Raw genomic sequence first — 24,669 nt, forward strand, 5'->3', positions numbered from 1 at the left:
CAACAACAGATTAGTAAAATACAAGCTTCTGCTTAGGACTACTTATCAACATGGTCTCAAGCAAAATAATAACTAACCTATTTTTAATCATAAGATAGTAGACAAGGAAAGAAAAGGGAGGACTTAGACCCAGATAGCTAGTGATTCATACTTAGACATCAAGTGGATTCTTCTAAAAATCTCTTAGTATAGAGCTACCAGTTTTTTATTTTTATTTTTAAATACAAAAAATTTAACACTCATTATTTTTACATAATATCAGTGCAGAGGTAAAAGAAACTATGCAAAATCTTATAGTTAGATTTACTATAGTGTACTCTAAATTCAAATGTAAGAAAATCTTGAACTATCATAGGGGAAAAGGGGATGGACTCACATGAACAAGTATAAAGGCCACATGGACAATAACTAAGGGTGGGGGGTGGAAATGGGAGGGAGGTGGGGAGCATGGGGCAGGGAGCGGGCAGGGTTGGGAATATAAGACAGAAACCTGTACTTGAACAAGAATTAAATAAAAAATATTAAAATAAAATAAAATAAATAAAATAAAGTTTCAACTCCATAATTGTTCCTGAAATAATCCAAATACTTTACTGAAATACTGAGCCATTACTTAAAATAAACAAGACAGTGATTATACCATTTAGCAAATAATAACATCTTAGATTTTGATGACATTGAACAGTGGCCGTTAAGAAAATGGAATACAAGTGAACATGCAGTACTTAATAAAACATTTTGGTGTGATTAAATAAAATATTAGCTTACTTTTAATGAGTGCTGAAAATATTCTAAGGATTGTGCTGAGTACACTACATACATTATTTCAATTAACACCTGCAACAACTTTAAGATACTGACAATTTCATGTGGTTCTTGGAGCCATACCTAATCCTTACCTCAACTCTTAAATAAATTTAAAATTGGTATTAGATGCTTATACTACTACTGTAAAATACAATTTAATTCCCAAAACAATATTATGTTCTTAATATTATTTAATTCCATGAACACCAAAACTATATGCACAAAAATAAATACTAGTAATGTAAAAATTGATACCATATACTATCTTGTTAGGTCATTGTTTACAATTTTCTTTAATAGTCAAGTTATATTTACTTTTAATTTTTCTCCATTTATGTGTATCTTCTTTATTCCACAAAAAAACAATAAAGAGGCAAATTTAATTTTTATTTGAGATTCAATTATACTACCTCGTATCAGCATAATCCTTATTGTCAAATAACATGAAAGTACAATCTTGGGAGATAATACTCATGTAATTAATTTATCTAATAAGTATATTGTCTTCAGGTCAGTCTTCCAAGTTTAAAAAAGCTGTCATATTCTCATTATTAAATTCATGCCCTTTCTTTTTAGAAATTCATTCATGTTTTAAGGGCTTAATAATAATAATAACATTTATTAAGAATTTATTCATGTGTTTTCAGATACAATGCTCACACAACTATATGAGCTGGATTTACTTTTATTGCTAATTAGAGACAAAAACATAAAAGGAAAACAACTCTAAGACTCCACAGGGGTCAGAGGGGTTAGATCATATTTTAAGGTTGTATAATCATCAAGAAGAACTTGGACTTGAGCTTGTCTCTACCATCATTGCATCCTACTGTGACATGTTTCACATTTAAAAACAAATTACCTGTTGAGCCAAAGCAAATACAGAAGATTGGAAAGGTTGGGAAACCTTCTCACCTCAGAAGAAAATGAAAAATGTCAGCTGGACACAGACAGAGAAGGCAAAGTGGAAATGTGAAATACTTGCTTAGGATTATCACAAAGCCAAATGTTTTGTTTTGTTTTTTAATTCATTTAATTATTTTTTCAAGTACAGTTTTCTGTCTATTACTCCTACCCTACCCCGGTGCTCCACCCTCCTCCCATTTCCATCCTCTTCAGTTGTTGTCCATGTATCCTTTATATATGTTCCTCTAAATCCCTCCCCTCTTCCCTCTGGTCACTGTCAGCCTGTTCTCTATCTCAGTGTCTTTGGTTATATTTTGCTTGCTTGTTTGTTTCGTTGTTTAGCTTCCTGCTAAAGGTGAGATCATATGGTATTTGTCCTTCAACACCTGACTTATTTCACTCAGCATAATGCTTTCCAGTTCCATCCATGCTGTTGCAAAAGGTAGGAGCTCCTTCTTTCTTTCTGCAGCATAGAATTCCATTGTGTATATGTACCATAGTTTTTTGATCCATTAATTTACTGACGGGCACCTAGGTTGCTTCCAACTCTTGGCTATTGCCAAATGTTAATACCATAACAGATATCTACATCAGTGCATCAAAAATATTGCCAAGAAGTTAAAATATGTCTAAAGCTTATTCTTTCAGACATTAGAGTAATACGTAATATATAAAGAAGATTGCTGAGACACATTATATTTTATGGAGTGAACTAGAGCAGATCAACTCTGCCTGCCTGCCTGCCTTCTTTCCTTCCTTCTTCCCTCCTGTCTTTTCTCTCGATCTTCTGTCTCTCTTTCATTTTTCTTGTTTTTCTTAACTTATTCTGTAAAGTTCAGCCACAAGAAACAAAATGCTTGACACCATTTTTGTGGTGCCAAATTTGTGTGACTACACGAGGATGATTTATGCTATGTACATGCAATAATCAACCCTTTTTATACATGATGCCACTTGTTATGACTTCTTAATATTCAAATGGTCAATAAATGTGATTAAGTTATATTATTATTAAGTATATTACATAGGTATGTTCAAAGAGTATGGTATTTATTTTTCTTTAATACCATTTATTTTTAATTTGTGAGAAACAATCTAGTCAAAAATATAAATGCCTAACGGTTGTTTCCTACCTTTAATTTCTCCCCAGGTTCTTCTGAAAGACCTACTTGTATAAGCATGCTATTGACTTAAGTTGAGGTTGCTTAAGCTTTGCACTGAACAAAAAGTTACAAAATGGATACTCAATGTAAATTTTATCTAATGAATATATATATAAAACTGTTTTATTATTAGGAAATTACAAAATCATTGGGATCATTAAAATTGTAATTATAAGGATAATATGTATAAGAAAATGCAAAAATGTGCTAGTATTTATTGATATATTACTATATAGTAGTGAGTAGAAGAAGGTGTTGTAAGTTACTTCATTTATTTAAAAAAATAGCAATAGCATTTGTGGATTTTTGTGTGTAACTCACCATGCCAAAAAATTGTAAGACATGCATTCATTGTAACTTTACTGCCTAAAAATTTGACTCCTACAAGATACGGGGCTGATATATGGGGCAGACCCAAACAATGGACCGACTTTTACATTTCACTGGGATTTACTTGATGTCTAGTTGTCATGGAGCACGCGGTAAATTTTACTATTGCTTTTGTGTGTTTGTGAAAATGGCTCTAAAAAGAAAGCCGAAAGCTTTTATTGCATTTTATAAATAAATTCTATACTACAGTGCTATTCAGCAATTTGGGAATTTGTGAGGGCCTTAGAATCTGTTTTACTGTGTCTCAGATTGCCACTGAGAGAAATCTAAGTGCATCCATTATGACAGATAAGAGAATATTTTGTCTTAAATCTTGAAGAGTTAAACCACTCACATAAAATAAGCTGCTAGAAAAGCAACGTTAAAATAAAGCCTTTCCTCTAAATTTTAAGCTTAAGGGAACTAGTCCAAGCTTCCTCTGGAGAACCTGGTTGGCTTTTCCCAGCACCATATATCTAAAAGTTGTTTGCCTTTTGTAGTTCCTGCTGTACAGCGTTGGGATTTTCTCACTAATCCCCTTCTTGGAGACTAAATTAACACATACATAGTATTTACAATGAAGCTAATAAGATTCCCTCCTTCTTGGCTGCAGACTATTTTTCCACTCATTTAAGAGATAATTTACTATCACATTATGTTTCCCCTTTGCCCTTCCTACCTCAGATTCCCTCCCAACTTCGTTTCTGAACTATGATTTAGGAACTACTGCACAGCTAAAATAACGTTAACTTTTCTCTTTACTCATTCTACTGCATATTCCCAGTACAAGTGTTCATTTGGAATCATGATTAATAGTTGTGATTCACAAAGAAGTCAATTGGTCCTCTGCTTTTTCAACCTAGCTGTTTTACCATACTTCCTTGCTTTAGAGTTTCAGCCCTATGATATCAAATGATGGACAGGTGTAGTGAGCGCGGCTATAATCATGCTGTATAAGTGTGTCCATTCCATGCTCATTTCTCTGCTCTGGGAAGGTGTGTGAATAGCTACAGGATCAGGGATTCTCCCAAAGCCCTGGGACAATCCACAGAAGATCAGAAAGGCTAGACTGGAAGGTTAAAGAAAGGTTGCTTCATGTCCTCTGTCTAGAAGACAGTGCCAAGTTTGTGGCAAGTCTCTCTGTCTGGAGTGGGACTCTGGAGTGGGACTCTGTTGAATCTGTTCATGGACAGAAGCTGATCAGGGAAAGTATTCCAGGTTCTTAAACACTGTGTCCTATTCTAGATACACTGAACATAGATAAAACTCACTATTTTGCAGATATGGCCAGTTTTCATACAATATTCTCTTTGGCAGTCAAACACAAATAAAACTCAACTTGATTTTTCTTAATCCATTTTCTCCTAGTAAGGATTTTGACTATTTGGTCTATAATCATTATTAGAATAATTTTTAAATTTGAAATGCCTTATGATTACCTGAATACTTAAAGGCTTTTCTTCCTTCAGAATAATGTATACACAACCATATAGACCACTTAGAAATCAAGGAAATATAAAGCAGTAGAAATTATTCATATTTCTATCTACCCAATTTATATAATTGGCCTCTGCCTGCAAGCAACATTTTAATCATTATCAGTCATAGGCTGAACAAACAGGTTTTGTGTAATATACCCAGAGCAATGTTACTTTTTTCTCACATCTTAAAACCCATCTGGAGAAGAAAATTCTTCCCCATATGAGCCTAGAGGAAGATTTCTTCTGACTATTGGTAATAAAAAGTCCAGTTTTAGTCCATTGTCTTAAGTAAATAATTAAAATGAATAGTTCCCACGTCCTGATTAAAACTCTACCTTTGATTTAAATTTTATCTTCTTGCCCCTCGCTCCACCACATCAGCTCTGTTGCTGGGTAAGGAGGAAATTCTGTTTTATATCTTTCCCACTCACTAAGGATACTCATCCGCACACTGAACATAATGAGAGTCCCTACCTCAGTAATATAGTTGGTGGGAGGATCAATGTGATAATACATGAAAGTCCTTAGAACGAAGTATCCAGCTCATACTAACTAACACTGCTGCCACAGGAAACAGACTCCTATGCTCCTTCTTTCAGCTCTGAGGACCACTAATCCCAACACAAACACTCTTATCTGCTTCTTTGTTAGATGCTAAGCAAACTGATCTCTTACCTGTGGGACTTTCAGATGAGTTAGACACCAGCCTACTCCATCCCCCACACTGCAGAAGACGCGCATTAATCCCTCTGTGTGGTTCCACTGAAGCCCAGTCACCAGACTTGCGGTGAAACTTAAATTTCTCCAAAATTCCTAGTCATAAAATCCTCTCCCCCAATCTTCAACTTTTTTTACTCCATATGTGAGTAAGGGATTTAATAATAATCTACTACATTTTCAACTGTTTCCTTTGAAATATTGATGTGAGCTCATTTTGAAATGTCTTCTTTTATATATTAAAATCTCAGCGAAAAACTCTGGTTTGACATCTTTGTTATCACTATCTATGCCAACTACACCATGCATACACACGCACACACACACTCAGGATCTGAGATGAGACTGACTGGGTGTAAATCCCGATTGTTTCATGTAAATAGCTGTTTGTCTTTGAGCTAGTCACTTATCCTTCTTCTGTTTTAGTTACCTCATTTACAAATAGAAGATAATAGTAGTCTCTACCTCAAAAATACAGTTATTGTTATTGTGAAGATTAACGTGATAACACACAAAAAGTGCTTAGAAAAGTATCCAGCCCATATAACTAACAATGTTACACTTACAAATAACAATAACATAATCATTATTATAATGATTATAAATGTCCTTGTTATAACTTGTTTGACTTAGGAGGATTTCCACATCATTATTATTCTCTACATTGTATTTGGTTTATAACATTCAGCTGTACTAATGTAACAATTTTCAATATTAACTGGACATATACATCATTGCTAATATTTTGTCACAATCATTGGCTATCATTGTGTTTATCAACTCTGTTTTATTCCTCTTTAGAATATATTGGTTAAACTGGAATTACTAGATCACAATGTGATTATTTTAAGGCATTTAATATATGTTGACAAATTATCCTGCAAAAATTTATAGCACTGTATATTATATTTTCATGACCATCTTAAAATTCCAGACAGTTATATACTGTCAGACAAAGATTTAAGTGTAAGGGCATCCTTGAAAGATAATGAAAAACAGGCACAGGGTGTTCTCTTGTCTCCTTACAGAGTGTGACAACCAATTTCTGAAACCTTTTTCAGACATGGCCATTAACAAAGCTCATTTAGGGGTGGATGGGGATAAATCCAATATACTTTCAGAACCAGAGAGTCCCAATGACATAACCACACTGTCCATTCTATTTCACAAAACAGAAAATGAAGTAAGTATGAGCAGTAGTGGCTGTCTATTGTGGTGGCTCATTATGTGATACTTACATCAAACTGCTTTAATTATGTGAATGCTTCTAGTGAATGAGTGTTAATAAACTTCTATTTAAATAAAATAAATCAAAATTCTGCTTCTCCTTAGCATATTATAGTTTAATTAAATTCCTGAGCACAGTCAGTAACTATGAAGTTAGTTGACAAAATTAATCACCAAAGAGTGTAAATCACCTAGATTGTAGTCTAACATAAAGCACATAGTAATTAGTCAGTTTTGATAATAGATTAAAAGTTTCACATATATCATAAGACAAGGACACCGTCATTCTCATCTTTAGCATTCCAAATAGATGTTATTATAAAGAGTATGCCAATTTTATCAAGGTCCCACAAACTCACCGATACTTGACTTAAGGCATCTCCGATCTTAAGTAACAAGGACATCAGTTTCTTTTTTCTTAGAGAAGTTAACTGAAAACGTTCTGTTTTGGAAAAGCCATCTTCCTGGGATACTCTTTCCTCTATGTGGCCCCCCACCATCCTCTTACACACACACACACACATGCACACACAATACACAGAGGCACAGAACTTCAACAAAGCAAAACAAAATATTCATCCCACCACCAAATAACAGCCATTGGACCAACCTTATAAAGCAGTGGCAATTTTCCTAATTTCAGGAGTGCAATCTGGTTTGTTACATTTCTCATCTTTTTAATCCTTTTTAAATCATCTATATTTCCATAACTCACATCAATGACTTTAGCCTGAAAGAGGAGAAAAGAAAAAGAAAGTCTTGTAAGAGGAATGATAGCAAATTGTTCATTCAGTGTGACAAATCCTGTGTAGTAATTTGAAATGCTCAAGGAGAACGAATTGCCTTATCCTGTGTCAATCGCCACAAACATGTACAACAATCAGGTACAACAATTCTTATGGTCACCTAAGAAAATGTTTGACAGTCATGTTTGCTTAGTCCTCTCCCGTCTAATAACAAAATTACAAAATCAGCCCATACCACTAACAGACCACCAAGTTTATTATATTCTAGGTTTGTATTTGTGGAATTTGGATAATTGTACAAACCACTACAAGATTAATTGCCTTAAAGTTCAACTATAATCACACAATGCTCAGACTTAAAAGCAATTCAAAGATTCTATTGCCATCCAAATCAAGTACAAAGCTCATCATGCACAGCTGTCCAGGTGTTGCATGTATCCAGGGGTGACATCCCTTGGGCTCTGCAGGGTAAAACCTGTACCACCACTTGTGTCCATCTGGCATTCAGGACCTCTAGACTATGGCCCCAAACTACTACTTCTCTCATATTTCCCACTACTCCCCTACAGCTATATTCTACAATTCTATCAATACTTAACTACATAACTTAACTATATAACTAGTCATATCAACCCTTCTCATTTTTAAAATCCCCTTCTGTTAATGTAAAAATGGCATGCCTTCCTCGTGATCTTCATAGGCATCCTCTGATATAATGACTCCTTTCTTCCCCTTGAAAAGTACTGAACTGCAGGTTTTCTCAAACACATATTCCTGAGCCAAGATGATATAGTTCATCTTTGTTTGCTATCATTTATCTTATCAATATAGTTGCTACATCTTTCAGTGATAAATTTATATTACAGTGCAAAATGTGCTATTTCAGTATACAGCACACCTACACTGAGTTGTTGACAAAGAGGTAGTGATGGCCAGCAGTGAAAGTATGAAGGAGGAGGATCCACATCCTGAACTTCCAGTGCTTTTCAATTGTAGCTAATGTACTTCGACCAGTTTTTATTTTTATTTTTTCAATTGAATTGATTTTATTTTTTAATTTTTCACTTTTTGTGTGTGTGTTCAAGTCAGTTGTCTCCATGTTATCCCCCAAACATGCTCCCACCACCCTATCCCCACCTCCCACCCTCAATCCTAACCCCCTTTGGCTTTGTCCAGGGGTCCTTCATGCATATTCCTTGATGACCCTTCCCCTTCTTTCCCCCATTATCTCCTTCCCCTCTCCCTTCTGGTTACTGTTAATTTGTTCTTTATTTCAATGTCTCTGGTTATATTTTGCTTGTTTGTTTTGTTGATTAGGTTTCACTACTAAGTGAGATCGTATGGTATTTTTCTTTCACTACCTGGCTTATTTCAGTTAGCATAATGCTCTCCTGATCCAAATATGCTGTAGCAAAAGATAGAAGCTTCTTCTTTCCTTCTGCTGCATAGTGTTCCATTGTGTAAATATACCAGAGTTATTTGGTTCACTCATTTACTGATGGACACTTGGGCAGTGTCCAACACTTGGCTATTGTAAATTATGCTGCTATGAACATTGGGCTGCATAAGTTCCTCTGAGTTGTTGTTTCAGGATTCTTAGGGTATAATCCTAGCAGTGCAATTGACAGGTCAAAAGGCAGTTCCATTTTTGGTTTCCTGAGGAAATTCCATACTGTTTTCCACAGTGACTGCACCAGTCTGCCTTCAAACCAACAGTGTACTAGGGTTCCCTTTCCTCCACAACCTCACTAGTACTTGTTTGTTTGTTGATTTGTTTATGATGGCCATTCTGACCAGTGTGAAGTGGTATTTCATTGTGGTTTTAATTTGCATTTCTCTGATGGCCAGTGAAATGGCCATCATCATTCTTTCATATATCTCTGGGAACTCTGTATGATATCAAACTATACTACAAGGCCATTGTAATCAAAACAGTCTTGTACTGGCATAAGAACAGACATATACATCAATGGAACAGAATAGAGAGTCCAGAAATGAACCCAAGTCTCTGTGGTCCATTAATATTCAACAAAGTTGGAAGAAGCATAAAATGGAGTAAAAATAGCTTCTTCAACAGAAGGTGTTGAGAGATCTGCACAGTTACATGCAAAAAAAAATGAAACTGGACCACCAACTTACACTATACACAAAAACAAACCCAAGATGTATAAAACACTTAAATGTAAGTTGTGACAACCAAAGGTCCTAGAGAAGAACATAGGGAAGAAAATCTCAGATATTTCACAGAGCAATATTTTCACCAAGACATAAAGAAAAGAATGAACAAATGGGACTGCATCAAAATAAAATGTTTCTGCATGACTAAAATTTAAAAAATCGGCAAAATGAAAAGGGAAACAGCTGAATGGAAAAATATATTTGCAAATTATACCTCAGACCAGGGATTGATCTCCAAATATATAAAGAACTCACATGACTTAACTCTAGGTGGACAAACGACTCAATTAAAAAATGGGCAAAGAGCCCTGGCTGGCATAGCTCAGTGGATTGAGCACGGGCCTGCGAACCACAGATCATGGTTCGATTCCCACTTAGGGCACATGCTTGGGTTGCAGGCCAGTTCCCAGCAGGGGACTCATGAGGGGCAATCCTACATTGATACTTCTCTCCTTCTCTCCTTCCCTTCCCCTCCAAAGATAAATATAAATTAAAAAATCTTTAAAAAAACGGGCAAAGGGTATCAACAGATACTTCTCCAAGGAGAACATACAGAGGACCTAGAGATATATAAAAGGATGCTTAGCATCACTGGCACTGGCCATCAGAGAGATACAAATTAAAACCACAATGAAATACCACTTCACACTGGTCAGAATGGCCATCATAAACAAATCAACAAACAAACAAGTACTAGTGAGGTTGTGGAGGAAAGGGAACCCTAGTACACTGTCGGTTTGAAGGCAGATTGGTGCAGTCACTGTGGAAAACAGTACGGAATTTCCTCAGGAAACNAAACTGGACCACCAACTTACACTATACACAAAAACAAACCCAAGATGTATAAAACACTTAAATGTAAGTTGTGACAACCAAAGGTCCTAGAGAAGAACATAGGGAAGAAAATCTCAGATATTTCACAGAGCAATATTTTCACCAAGACATAAAGAAAAGAATGAACAAATGGGACTGCATCAAAATAAAATGTTTCTGCATGACTAAAATTAAAAAAATCGGCAAAATGAAAAGGGAAACAGCTGAATGGAAAAATATATTTGCAAATTATACCTCAGACCAGGGATTGATCTCCAAATATATAAAGAACTCACATGACTTAACTCTAGGTGGACAAACGACTCAATTAAAAAATGGGCAAAGAGCCCTGGCTGGCATAGCTCAGTGGATTGAGCACGGGCCTGCGAACCACAGATCATGTTTCGATTCCCACTTAGGGCGCATGCTTGGGTTGCAGGCCAGTTCCCAGCAGGGGACTCATGAGGGGCAATCCTACATTGATACTTCTCTCCTTCCCTTCCCCTCTAAAGATAAATATAAATTAAAAAATCTTTAAAAAAACGGGCAAAGGGTATCAACAGACACTTCTCCAAGGAGAACATACAGAGGACCTAGAGATATATAAAAGGATGCTTAGCATCACTGTCACTGGCCATCAAAGAGATACAAATTAAAACCACAATGAAATACCACTTCACACTGGTCAGAATGGCCATCATAAACAAATCAACAAACAAACAAGTACTAGTGAAGTTGTAGAGGAAAGGGAACCCTAGTACACTGTTGGTTTGAAGGCAGACTGGTGCAGTCACTGTGGAAAACAGTATGGAATTTCCTCAGGAAACCAAAAATGGAACTGCCTTTTGACCTGTCAATTGCACTGCTAGGATTATACCCTAAGAATCCTGAAACAACAACTCAGAGGAACTTATGCAGCCCAATGTTCATAGCAGCATAATTTACAATAGCCAAGTGTTGGACACTACCCAAGTGTCCATCAGTAAATGAGTGAACCAAATAACTCTGGTATATTTACACAATGGAATACTATGCAGCAGAAAGAAAGAAGGAGCTCCTATCTTTCACAGCAGCATGGATGGAACTGGAGAGCATTATGTTGAGAGAAATAAGCCAGGTGATGAAAGACAAATACCATGTGACTTCAACCAGTTTTTAAAAAGGGTGTCCATGGAAGTCTCATTTCACGAAATCTGTTTTTAGAAGATCATGTGAATACCATCAAGAAAATCATAAGTCTGCCCTGACTAGTGTGTCTCAATGGGTTGGGCATTTTCCCACTGACCAAAAGTTCACTGGTTTGATTCCTGGTTGGGGCACATGCCTGGGTTGTAGGCCAGGTCCCTGGTTGGGGGCATTTGAGAGGCAACCAATCAATGTTTCCTTCACATGATGGTGTTTCTCTTTCTTTCTCCCTCTATTTTCCCTCTCTAAAAATAAATAAGTAAAATGTTTTAAAAATTGGCAAGTCTGTTAAAAATATTTCTGGCATAAAATATATCCTTTGTAATTTCATTCATCTGCAACTGTAAAAAGTTTACTAACTTCATTAAAACTAATATCAGATGTTATCTGTCTGATGAATTGTATTTCTCTGTTGCTCAGTTATATGTGACTTTCTCTACTTTGAATCCCAGAGTGATGTGTTTCTGTCTCTCTTAACACCCCTGTAGAAGCCATAAACTCATATATATTTTTTCCCTAGTATAGAGAAGTTTTCTCAGTGATGGGCCCATCATGGAGCCATTCTCATCCAGAATATACAATTGGCTTCTCTGTCTTAAATTAAAATTATTTGAATTTGTAAAATATCTCTGAAAAGTTAAGTTATACTTTCAAATGGATTTTCCAAGAAAACCTAATTCTTAAAAACACTTTTGCCAGAATGGTTGTTTGATTATAATTTTATTCCAATTAAAGTATGATTAAATCAGTGCTTTATTAAAACAACTTTTGAATTTGCTAATGCCATTACTGTTAATTTATGATTTTAAAAAGCCCAATTAAATGATCACAATATTAATGCATTAATGATGACATTGAAAAATAAGAGAATTCATACTTTCCATTTCAAATTTCCAAGATACCTACTAATTATTTGTTATTCACTGATAGCATCTTAAATCAGGGCTATTACTCAATTGGTTACATTAATGAATATATTTTTCTTATTTAACAGAGCTTGGGGAAAGTCATATTGGTCTGAGAGGGTATAGGCCAGGCTGTAATTTTTTTTGTTTGTGTGCATACCAGAAAGATATGGCAGCTACAAATATATCAATTTCATAAAAATATTTACATTATCCAAAAATAGTAATAACTTTCATCAACAATAGCAGTTTCAATTAATGAATTTTTCAACTCATCTTCTATAAAAAGTATATGTCAATAATTAAATCATTTATACCTAATAGGGATTTTGTCAAAATATTCTCAATATAGATGTTATTAAATCAATTTATTTTGGCTTATGCACTTTGAGATTATTCATTAAAAAGCAGTAATTTCAGAAGTCTCAATGTTCTGATGGTTTGACAGGTGATAATAACAATGTGTTTGTTGCCTTCAAAGGACACCTCTGAACCAGGTCTTCTCTCAGTATCTCTCCTCCATACCTTCCAGCAAACTGAAAATCACAGCTGTGAGGAAGCACAGTGCATTTTTCTCAGATACAAACAAATATACAATTATATTATAAAATATCAAGCCATTTCTTTCCACACATTCTAGTTGCCACAATGCAACTCTTCGTATTGCACGTATTCCGTCACAGTAGAAAATTGTCCACTCAACTGGATGGGCTACTATGATTACTTTATGTCCCAAAATCAAGGATTAGGTCGGGATTAGTCCCTTTGGGAAATGTCAAATGAGCAGGACCTAGGTACCTACTGAACTATTCCCTCTGTGTGCACACATTTTTCTACTGTGGACTTCACTAACACACAGGGGAGAGGACTGAGAGGTACAGAGTAACTGGAACTAGTTATTTTCTGTTTTATTTTTTTTTACCAGAGAGAAAAATAAAAAGTACCCATTGTAATTTTGTTTAAATGACGTGCTAATTTTTGAATAAAGAATAAATAGCTTAAAACAACAGAAACAAATCAGACAGAATACCAAATATTTTATATTTGGTAAAAAGGAATAGTATTGAGATGACAACAGAGCGGTGGGCTACATAGAAAAAACTGAGAGGAAGATTGAAATACTTATGAAACAAACATTAAAATACAATTATCTTCTACCTATGGTAAAATACATGATAGAAGGAATTATAAACCAGACAACTGACAATGACTAAAAATTGAAATATTAAAAAGTGATACTATTATGTTAATGATTCTATGGTTCTATAAAAAAAAGGCAGGAATATCCTGAGCAGAAGAAACACAAGACAGAAATGAATACATTACTTCCTGTGGTCAGCTAAATAAAAAATATGAATAGAATAATCATAGAAAGTAACTAAGTCAGAGGAGCTTCTCCAGGGACATCCACCTGTGGGTGGCAGGAGCCCCGCACTGCGGGATAATCTTGTGCCCTGCTTCTCTTCTACCCTGAAGTAGCAAAAATTATTCATGCACAAGACATAATACATGCTTTGAAATTTTCCAGACTTGACATTTTCAACCAAATCAATCATTCTGAATCTTCCTCGTTTCTCTCTAAGAGAGATTTTGAAGGTATAGATGTTTGAAAAGCCTGCTTTGACTAAAATAGTAATTTTATCCTCAAAATTAGATATGGTAAACCCAAGCAGTTCTCATACTGACAAAATACATGATCAGAGGTATAATTCACCTCAACACAAGTTCTACTTTAGAAGTTTATTACTATTTTATATAATTAAGTTTTTGGAAATTCTTCAAGTTGAAGTGCTTATGTTTATTAAATGTTGGTAAAGTTAAAATGATCTCTGATGTTTACCTTTGTCCTTTCTAAATAGCATGAATATATTTGTACTTATGAGCATTTGAACATTCAGAGATTGTTAGAATTTTATTAGTACTTCTTTTTCAAGTTCATGCAAGGGCACCATAGATATTATCAGGAAAACCACAACGTACTGAAGCAGGAAAACCAATGCTGCTTCCTCCCCTACCCCCTTGGCAGACATCACTAATCAATCATACTTTTTCACGTTCCTTTCCTAAACAGTATTCTAGCTAATCAAGACCAATTAGAGATCAGCATAAGGACAGAGCTATATAAAATATTTAAAAGTTTAATATTAAGTACCTGTTAGTTTAAATAACAAATATTTAAACTAAACTAATTTATATAAATTACTTAATAACTGAAATAGCTCAAGTATTAGTCAGTTTAAATGGTCTCCTAACCAACCAGAAGGGACATCAACTAGTGTGTGAAACTCGTAGATGCTAAGCGAACTTAGCATTAAAGCATAAGAAACAGGATCCATCTGGCTGTGTTTCATTTAGATAATCAGATAGAGATGGCTTGTCACATTTATCAACTTTTTTCTTAATAAACATTCGCTGAATAAGATATTTGCTACAATGATATACTAATTGCAATGTCTTGACATATAGTAATTATTTAATATATTTACAATTAAAAATACTATACAGTACATATTCATTTAAATGCTAATAAAATTAAGTTAAAATTGTCATATAGAAATTTAAGCAAGTGAAGCACAGCTCTGTCAGGATTACATTTTCATATTTTAAGTCTATAGTCTCCGAATTGGTAGACAAAATCATACAAGTTTAGAGTAAGATTTCATTCAAGATTAAGAAAATGTAGATTGCCGGGAAATATTTTTTAAGTTATCCCAAATTTAACAAATAGGCCTCTAGAGAATATTTAGATATTCATTTGTATTTGGCCAACATTTTGAAAATAACAATCAGACAGAGTATCTTTCCTTTTACATATTTATACTAAAGTCATTAAAAATTAAGATATAAAAATGTATAGAGGTAGGAGAAAAAGAGGTGAAAACAGAATTATGGGAGTTTAAGAAAGAGATGACACTAAAGAGAAAACCTTTTTTTTTCCAACAACACAGATCAGGTTGTACTTTAGTTTCTGAAGGTATAGAGGAAAATTAGTTACAAAAAGTGCCTTTATACTGCGCCTAATTTCTCCTGCTGAGATGTCCACAATGCAAAAGGCAAAAAAAGACCTAACAGGTCAGACGACTTTCAATTACCCTCTGCCTAAAGGAAATGTAGCAAAAGCAATGGAAGAGAGTGAGGAGGGATGATTCCAATAAGGAACCTGGGGAAGGCATTGCTAGGGACATCACATACAAGTGAGAGGCCACGTGCTGACCTGGGGAAAGTTTTAGGCAGAGGCTACTCTGAGAGAATAAAGACTTTTACAGACGAAACAAAGACATCAGCTATGTTACGTTGTAAAACATGACTTCCCAATTTTGAAATAGGAAGTGACTGACTTTCTTACATGAGTGGGGATGAGATAAGGATGGAATTTTAGGAAACTTAGCCAGAAAGGAAGGCACAGCAGTTAGGGGGCACTCAACATTGAGAAGGGACAGTTCACTGGGGGGTTGAAGCTTAGAGAGTTGAGGGGTGGTTAGCCAGTCAGCTTTTACCCCAAAGGAGACTAATTATGCAAAAGGAAGATTTATAGACTAAAAAGAAGATTTAGCCTCATTTGGTCTACAAATCCTAGAAACAAAAGACGTATAGAGAAGCTGGAGCTGGATTATTCTTTCTCAAAGTGACAATCAATAAAATAAATTAGTATAAAAGTGATTAATCTTCCTCTATTTATATTTTCATGAACAACAGTGATAACTAATTATGAGAGTTTCTGTAACTTTGTCACTTTTACCATATTTAACCTATTTACTTTGTTTCCTTATAGTGAACTAGGAAAAAGACTAAAAAAATCAATAACAGCAGAGGCACCTCTGGTTAATTGGTCCAGAATAAGCATCCTGGAATGAATGACTCATTCATCTCCCTTTGGTGAGATTGGAGGGCCATGGGGAAATGGGGCCATTGTTTTGAAAGCACATGGACCAGTCCCATGTGCTTCAGGACAATGAAGTTAGCTCAGCAGATAGTTTCATAAAATGTTCCAGGAGCCAGAAGTATCCCCCAAAAGTGGTGGGCAAGAACGGGCTTATGAAATAGTTGTGAGGATTTGAAACAGTTTAGTCTTGTATTATTTATTAATGGTTGTATTATTTATCTGTATTCTAAATGTAAGCCTACTTCTGCCCACTCCTGTACCTGACATAATTTGAGGAAATTATTGATCTTCCATTAACTTTGTCTAGAGGCAAACTCTGACCATGAAAATTCTGGATTTGAGGGGAAAAAACACACAGAAGCAAATTCCCCACCTCTTACAATGCTATTATTAATTTTTGAATTGCTTCTGTGACCGGGAATGGAAGGATTTGAAGTCAAATCTGAATGCACTCACTTTCTACCCAATGGCATTGTTCTGGGCTCTGTCCCACCACACTAATAGCATAGCTGTGCTGCATTTGCCATACGAGTCTCGTGCTGAGTGCTGTGAAGTTCTATGCTAATAAAACTAAGCTCTGGCACACACACACAAAGACAAACCCTGGTGTGTAGTATTTAAACACTTCTGTGGTTTAAATATCAGACCGGAATTAGCAAGATTCATAGGATCAACTTTCACTAGCAGGAACGAGCTGGCTTGAGCCAGTTCAGGACACCACTGGGGCACTGGTACCCGACCTTTAGAGGAGTAAGGCAATACACCATGTAGGTAGTTAAAAACAGGAATAGTTATGCATTTGACATGTGGGTTGAAGCTCTTGCTTAGGCTAGGCAATGGGGGAAGATTCAAGAAACAGGAGGGTAACAGGTGGGGAACAGTAAGAGTAGAAAAGGTCCAAAGGAGGGGTCACATAGGAAGCCCCGGCTGTTAGAAAATTGGAAGTTGACTATAGGACCATTGAGTCTGTGTGTGTATGTGTGTATGAGTGCAGATATATCCACCTGCATGTGCAAGTGTGCATTATGAGAAGGATGAAATTGGATAGGACTTATGACATCATATAAAGGGAAAAATATCAATACATAACCAAGTAGATCCTCTGTGCTACACATTTTACTATGGAGGTTGTATCAATTGTATCAGTTTATCTTCACAATATTTATATTAAGTAGATATATCTGCCCATTCTTCAGATGAGGAAACTGAAGTTTAAGATATTTAAATAACATGCTAGTGTGTTGAGCTAGCAATATCAAGTCATGGGGTATTGTAATTGTTTGCCTAACTTCCCACTTCTCCTACTAAACTGATGGCTACACATGGACAGTGTCCAAAGCTTTCCTATTAACCGCTTTGTCTCCTGTGATTGGCATATCTTTATATGTACATCATATCTTTATATGGAATCAGTACATGCTGAATGTTGAATGATTCTTGATATATTAGTGAGAGCCAGCTGAATAAATTATATATTAGTCAGTTAATCTTTCAATATCAAATTAAAATGTAAGGAAAACATGAATAATCACAGGTCACCTTAATTTAATAAATGATATTCAACCTATTAAAGCAAGGATATTAAAGGAGTTGCAAATTCATTCAAGAAAATTCTTCCTGGAGTGAGTGGAAGTAATATGATAGAATTCTGCCTTTTAAAATTCATTAGATCCATGTGTCAAACTGGTGCATAAACCTAAGGAGCAACTTTTCCACTGATCTCTCTAGTTCTAAAGGGAGGTAACTTTACATGTAAACTACACATTTAAATACTAGTGCTTTGTGGAAATTAAAATATAAATTAAACCTGCTAGGAAACTTGCATTACCACTTGATTTTACACATAGTATACTTTAAATCATAGCAAAAGTAAAAATTAAAAACAAAACTAACCTAGATTTTCTGTCAATTAACAATTATAGAGATTCAGAAACTTTGCAATAACTTAAGTCAAATTAGAGGTCTGTTATCAAACACTTTTTTCATTAAAACATCCATATTTGTTCATATCAGCTATCTTTTTTTAAAATTCCTATTTCATATGTTTTCTCTCCCAGGTAGAAGATACAACCTTTCTAACAAATATTTAAGGATAAACGGCATGCTCTGACAGATCACTTTTTTATTTGTAAATGTTTTTGTCTAAATTTCAAATACTAGGAAAATATATACACACACATTAAATATGTGCAAACCATGGTTATTAACCTCAAATTAGCAGAACTTAGGAATTGTTTCGTTAACTCAGTGCACAAAAACTCCTGATATCAGAAATAGATGGGATGTGGGCAAAGGGTTTATATTTAATATTTTTTAAAAAGTTAATAACAACCTATCCACAATTGTGTTCACAGTCATTTACTTCACAATATTCACTGTTAATCAAAACATGGGTTCCAAGAGAAAAAATATGGGAGAGAAAATGCCAAGTGATTTTCAACACTGAGAAAGTGCCGCAAACTTGCATTTCCCTATTGGTGAGACAGCAGCTTCATCTTCATACTCAGACAATAATTCAATTCCATTTCACTCCTTTACTTTCTGATATCTTTGTCTATAACAGGAATGCTTCAGAGCCAAATACATGTAAATTTTCCTTTTGCTCTAACACTGAAAAATTTCCTTTTGTTTGGGAATATTACAAATAAAACAGGAAGACAGTTTTCCTCGCCACAAGAAAGTCGACATTTGATTGTAATTTATTCAAAGATTCCACACAGTGGCTATATTTTTACTCTTTAAGACATTTGAACAAAATATTTGATAGTTTTCAGATTTATATATTAAACTATGTCTTGGCATTTTACAAAACAAAGATAAGAATGCTCTTTGGGCCCGATTTGACAATGATTTGTAACTCTGGATTCAAAAGTGAAATATTTGATCCCTAGAAAGAGATGAAGTCCCTTCACCCCTCCACCTCAGTGAAATAGTCCATCCCTAGTTTCTTTGAGTTTTCAGTGTTTAATTAAAATATGATTATAGATTTATATGTAGTTTATTAATTATTCATATTTATCAAGGCATTTTCTCCCAATGATTAGTGTTTGTCATATTAAACAGGGTATATGAAGATTATATTCAGACACTAAGGTCAAAGTTTGTACTTCTAAATCTTATGATAGATACTTCGAAGTTTGCCTGAATTATCCCATTTGAATGCATCTACTTTATACATAATAAAAATTGCTAACACTCATTGAGTGCTTTCTAAGTGTCAATCATTTCACATGGTTTACACAATCTCTTTCCACAACACCACTGGAGATACCATTACTTTTTCCCTTACACAAATAAAAACAGTAAGGTTAACAGAACTGAATTGAGCAACATACATTTGAGCAATCGATAAGGAAGGATGCTAGTCTGTGTTCTCGAAGGAACGGGGTAATGATAAATGTGTTGGTAATAATATTTTAATCACAGTTAATGAGTTAGTAAAACTGAATTTCTACATAAAATTGCATTATTTGGCTTGTCTTTCAAGATGATGCTGGACAGAAAGAAAACTAAAACACATAAAATGTATTAAAATTAAAAAATCTCCTGTTCAAAAATAAGAACACGGCTGACCCAATCTGACCAACCCATATTAAATATTAATTGTCCCGTTTTTTTCTGCACTTGTGTGTTGTTCACAAAGTCCCAAAGAAATAATTGCACAGGAATTACATAAAGTCACATATTCTGTTTAGAAAACTGACTCACTACCAATGTCTTCAACATTATCATGATATTATAGACATACTTTCAATAAAAATATAAATTACTGTTTACTTCTGAAGCTAACCTCACTCATGCTAAATTATTTATGTATCCATTTTAATATGTATTTTGCATCTGACAGGACAACTCTCCTTAGGACCCTTTTACTGACCCACCTGTCACTATGATGGGGTAAACAATGTCACCTTCCCAGTGCACAATGAATTACAAAGAAGTTGCAAAGCACACCATCCATCATGCTGGCACTAAGCAGGTTTCCAAGTAGATCTCAGATATCACAAATGCTGTTTAGACTGTTACCAGAAAGCCAAAATTGGAAGCTTATACAAAACAGTGATATGATGAATGGACATGACAGCTCTTCAAAGAAAAGGGGCGCTCCTCTTCTGCAAATAACCTTGTCAAAAGCAAACATAGAGGGCGGCTTCGCCAGCAGCCCAAAGAGAATAATTTAGAAACTTGTTAATGGCTTTGCTAGATAGAACTTTATGCCAATCCAATGTACTCAAAATAAAAATTAGGTATGCCTGAATCAACAGCAGCAACCTCTTGAGCTTGATTTGAACTAGGAAATGAACTGAAGGGACACAGAAAAATTATCAGTGTTATATTAATTAGAATATGTGAGTTTCAATAATACATCTAAAACATGTACATAAAATATGCATATATTCTCTGTGCACATAAAATAGTCACCTATACATTGCTTTGCTTTTGAAAGTCATAATACAAATATAGATATTTAAAAGCTCAATATCAGTAACTTATTATATCCTGTGTTGAATAAATATTTAAATTAATGTGTCCTTACCATAATAAATTTAAATTAGCATTATAAATTTAAAAAGCTACTGTCAATACTTTCATGTAATTTTCCTGGTTAATTTCTCAAACTATGTTCTCCATATTGAGTGTTTGTTTTATTCACAATTGCACTCTAATTCCTTTAACACTACTTCCTTTCTTTAGGCCCAACATTCCAAACATGGAATACATATTTCTGCATCTACAGCCAACTTTATTTCTCCCATTTAATCTCTATACTTGAAGTCTTTCCCAACACTTCTTTATTGAAATGGTAGCTTTTATACAATTTATAAATTTTAGGAGGGTACCAAATGACTTAAGACTGCATATTCATTTATTTATTTATTTATTTATTTTTCAAGTACAGTTTTCTGTCTATTACTCCCATCCCATCCCACCCCCCATCCTCCCCCCTCCCTCCCATTTCCACCCTTCTCAGTTGTCCATGTATCCTTTATATAGGTTCCTCTAAATCCCTCCCTTATTTCCCCTGAAATTCCCTCCCCTTTCCCAACTGGTCACTGTCAGCCTGTTCCCTATTTCAGTGTCTTTGGTTATATTTTGCTTGCTTGTTTGTTTTGTTGTTTAGCTTCCTGTTAAAGGTGAGATCATATGGTATTTGTCCTTCAACACCTGGCTTATTTCACTCAGCATAATGCTTTCCAGTTCCATCCATGTTGTTGCAAAAGGTAGGAGCTCCTTCTTTCTTTCTGCTGCATAAAATTCCATTGTGTATATGCACCATAGTTTTTTGATCCATTCATTTACTGACGGGCACCTAGGTTGCTTCCAACTCTTGGCTATTGTAAATTGTGCTGCTATGAACATTGGGGTGCATAGGTTTTTTGGGATTGGTGCATAGATATTTAAATACAGTCATACCTTGGTACTTGCAGGCTTCAGAACTCATCAAACCCTGTACTAATAGCATTTTGACAGGAAAAACATGCTGGAACACTCAGCAGTTGCTTGAGACTCATCCCACTTGCTAGAACTTGTGTGAGTCACAACACTGCTGCCTCACAAGGGGAAGTTCTCCATCATTAGGTGGTTCGGTACCTGACAGTTTTGGCACTCATCATGAGTACTGGAATGGGTTAAAGAAGGGTACTAAGGACCACTGTAATTCCCTGACTTTGTAGTAGACCTTGGTTTTCTTTCTCATGAAAAAAATAATTTAAACATTTATAACTGATAAGATAAATGTATAGAAAACTCTCAGAGGTATGGTCACATTGGAACATTAAAAAAAATTCAGTGTGCCCAAAGAATGACTAAAGGTGCCCCACAGGAGATTTCCGCCAAGATAGAGGCCTAGGTGGAAACACTGTGCCTTCTCCCACAACTAAGTCTGAATAAAAACAAAGGTTTAGTAAACAAAGACGCAGCCAAAGAACAGAAAATTGAACTATACGGAAGTCCGACAACAATGAACTATTCAACCAGGACTGGTAAGAGGGGCGGAGCCAGCAGCAGAGCAGGGTCTGGCAGGAAAGATCTCTGGACCCAGGGGTTGTGGGGTGGTGGGCTGGCCGAGGTCACACATTCGCGCGCAGATAAACCAGCAAAGGAGTGAGCAGCGAGACAGACCGAGCAGGCCCCAGTGGCAGGAAGCAGCAGAGGGAAATGCCATTGCTCCCCTTTGACCCTGCCCCCACATATAGTATCACAACCCAGTGACTGATTGCCCTGCCCTGGTGAATACCTACCGCTTCACTCCTCATATGTAACAGGCATGAACAGACCAAAACATGGTTCAAGAACTCAAAGGCCCAGAGCTGATAACTCTAAGCAACAAAGAAATAGCGAACCTCTCAGATGCACAGTTCAAAATACTGGTGATCAGGATACTCACAGAACTGGTTGACTATAGTCACAAATTAGCGGAACATATGAAGGCTAAACTAATTGAAATGAAGGAAAATGCACAGGGAACCAATAATGATGGAAAGGAAACTGGGACTCAGATCAATGGAGTGGACCAGAAGGAAGAACAAAACATCCAACCAGAAAAGAATGAAGAAACAAGAATTCAAAAAAATGAGGAGAGGCTTAGGAACCTCCAGGACATCTTTAAACATTCCAACATCCGGATTATAGGGGTACCAGAAGGGGGAAAGAAACAGCTATGAGTGGAAAACTTATTTGAACAAATAGTAGAGGAGAACTTCCCCAGTCTGGCAAAGGAAATAGACTTACAGGAAATCCAGGAAGCTCAGAGAGTGCCGAAGAAGCTGGACCCAAGAAAAACACACCAAGGCACATCATCATTAAGATTAAAATGAAGGAGAGAATCCTAGAAGCAGCAAGAGATAAGGGGACAGTCACCTACAAAGGAGTTCCCATCAGACTGTCAGCAGATTTCTCCAAAGAGACCTTACAGGGAAGAAGGAGCTGGAAAGAAGTATTCCAAGTCATGAAATCCAAAGACCTACATCCAAGATTGCTTTATCCAGCATAACTTTCATTTAGAATGGAAGGACAGATAAAGTGCTTCTCAGATAAGGTCAAGTTCAAGGAGTTCATCATCACCAAGCCCTTATTATATGAAATGCTAAAGGGACTTATATAAGAAAAAGAAGATGAAAAATATGAACAGTGAAAGGACAGCAAACTCACAGTTATTAACAACCACGCCTAAAACAAAAGCAAACCAAGAGGACAGCTATATCAGGAGCAGAACCACAGAAATGAAGAAGACATGGAGGGTTAGCAACAGGGGAGTGGGAGGAGGAGAAGGGGGGAGAAGGTACAGAAAATAAATAGCATAGATGGTAGGTAGAAAATAGATAGGGGGAGGGCAAGAATCATAGGGGAAATATAGTATCTAAAGAACTTGAGACAGGTAGTCATATACTAAAGGGGGAATTTGGGGAGGAGGGGGTATGCAGGGTGGATGGGAATGAAGGGGGAAATAGAACAACTATAATGGTATAATCAATAAAATATATTTTTTAAAAAAAGGGTCCCCAGAGATGAAACAGAGGCACAACTTATAATTTCATGTTTTTTTTATATCACCTCATTCAAAGAATATTGAATGCTTACCACAGAAAATTGAAAACCAAATACATGGGTATGTTTCCAAGGACACACTCAAGTTCCTGCAGGGTTTTGTCGTTTTGCGTTTTGGACATGCTTTTATTTAGGCGCGGAGATGGCTGTGCTGGACTTTAATCTACCAGGATAAAGAGGAGGCTGGAAACACGTGGGTCTTATGCGGGGATGAGAGTCTGAGAGAACATATGTGGGATAAATTTAGAATCTTGACTTGAAATCAAAGCTTCTGAGCCAAAGAGAGTGCTGGCAGCCCCCCGCCCTCTGTTTTTTATTAATACACAGGCTGTTTCCATTATTGCCTATCAGAAATAGTATATATTAACCAAATCAAATTGTATGAGTCCTATACTAGAAATACTGCATTTAATATTGTAGTAACTTTTAATTAGTGATGAGGTTTTTCGGAGTTGTACCTTACTTCGTATGCAGTCTTTCTGCTAAAAGTCAGAGAATAATAAAACACAGGATACAATGTTGAACCACCAGTAAACTGTGTCTCCCTACAACATTCCCCCCAAAATAATATGTGTGTATAATATATATTATATAATGTATGGAATAAGCATGTATTTCTGCAAAGTAACTTAAAACGTTTAAATATTTCATCATATATTTATCAGAGTTAATAAGAAGTTAAGATTCTTAAAAATGTGTGCCAATAATTAACAACAAAGACATAAATTATTTCATTTGTAT

General features: G+C 35.5%; 1 protein-coding gene across 2 annotated transcripts in view; it reads right to left on the reverse strand.

The window, feature by feature from the left end:
- NAALADL2 (N-acetylated alpha-linked acidic dipeptidase like 2) overlaps positions 1–24,669 on the reverse strand; it is a 926,327-nt gene that overhangs the window by 495,064 nt on the left and 406,594 nt on the right. For both annotated transcript variants that reach the window (XM_037046503.1, XM_037046502.1), the window contains exon 4: positions 7,281–7,400. In XM_037046503.1, coding sequence (XP_036902398.1) covers positions 7,281–7,400 — 120 coding nt within the window. The remainder of the gene's footprint in view (positions 1–7,280; positions 7,401–24,669) is intronic.

The sequence above is a fragment of the Sturnira hondurensis genome, unplaced genomic scaffold, assembly GCF_014824575.4.
Source record: "Sturnira hondurensis isolate 20B ecotype Veracruz unplaced genomic scaffold, ASM1482457v3 Scaffold0005279, whole genome shotgun sequence".
In the NCBI taxonomy this organism is placed as follows: Eukaryota; Metazoa; Chordata; class Mammalia; order Chiroptera; family Phyllostomidae; genus Sturnira; species Sturnira hondurensis.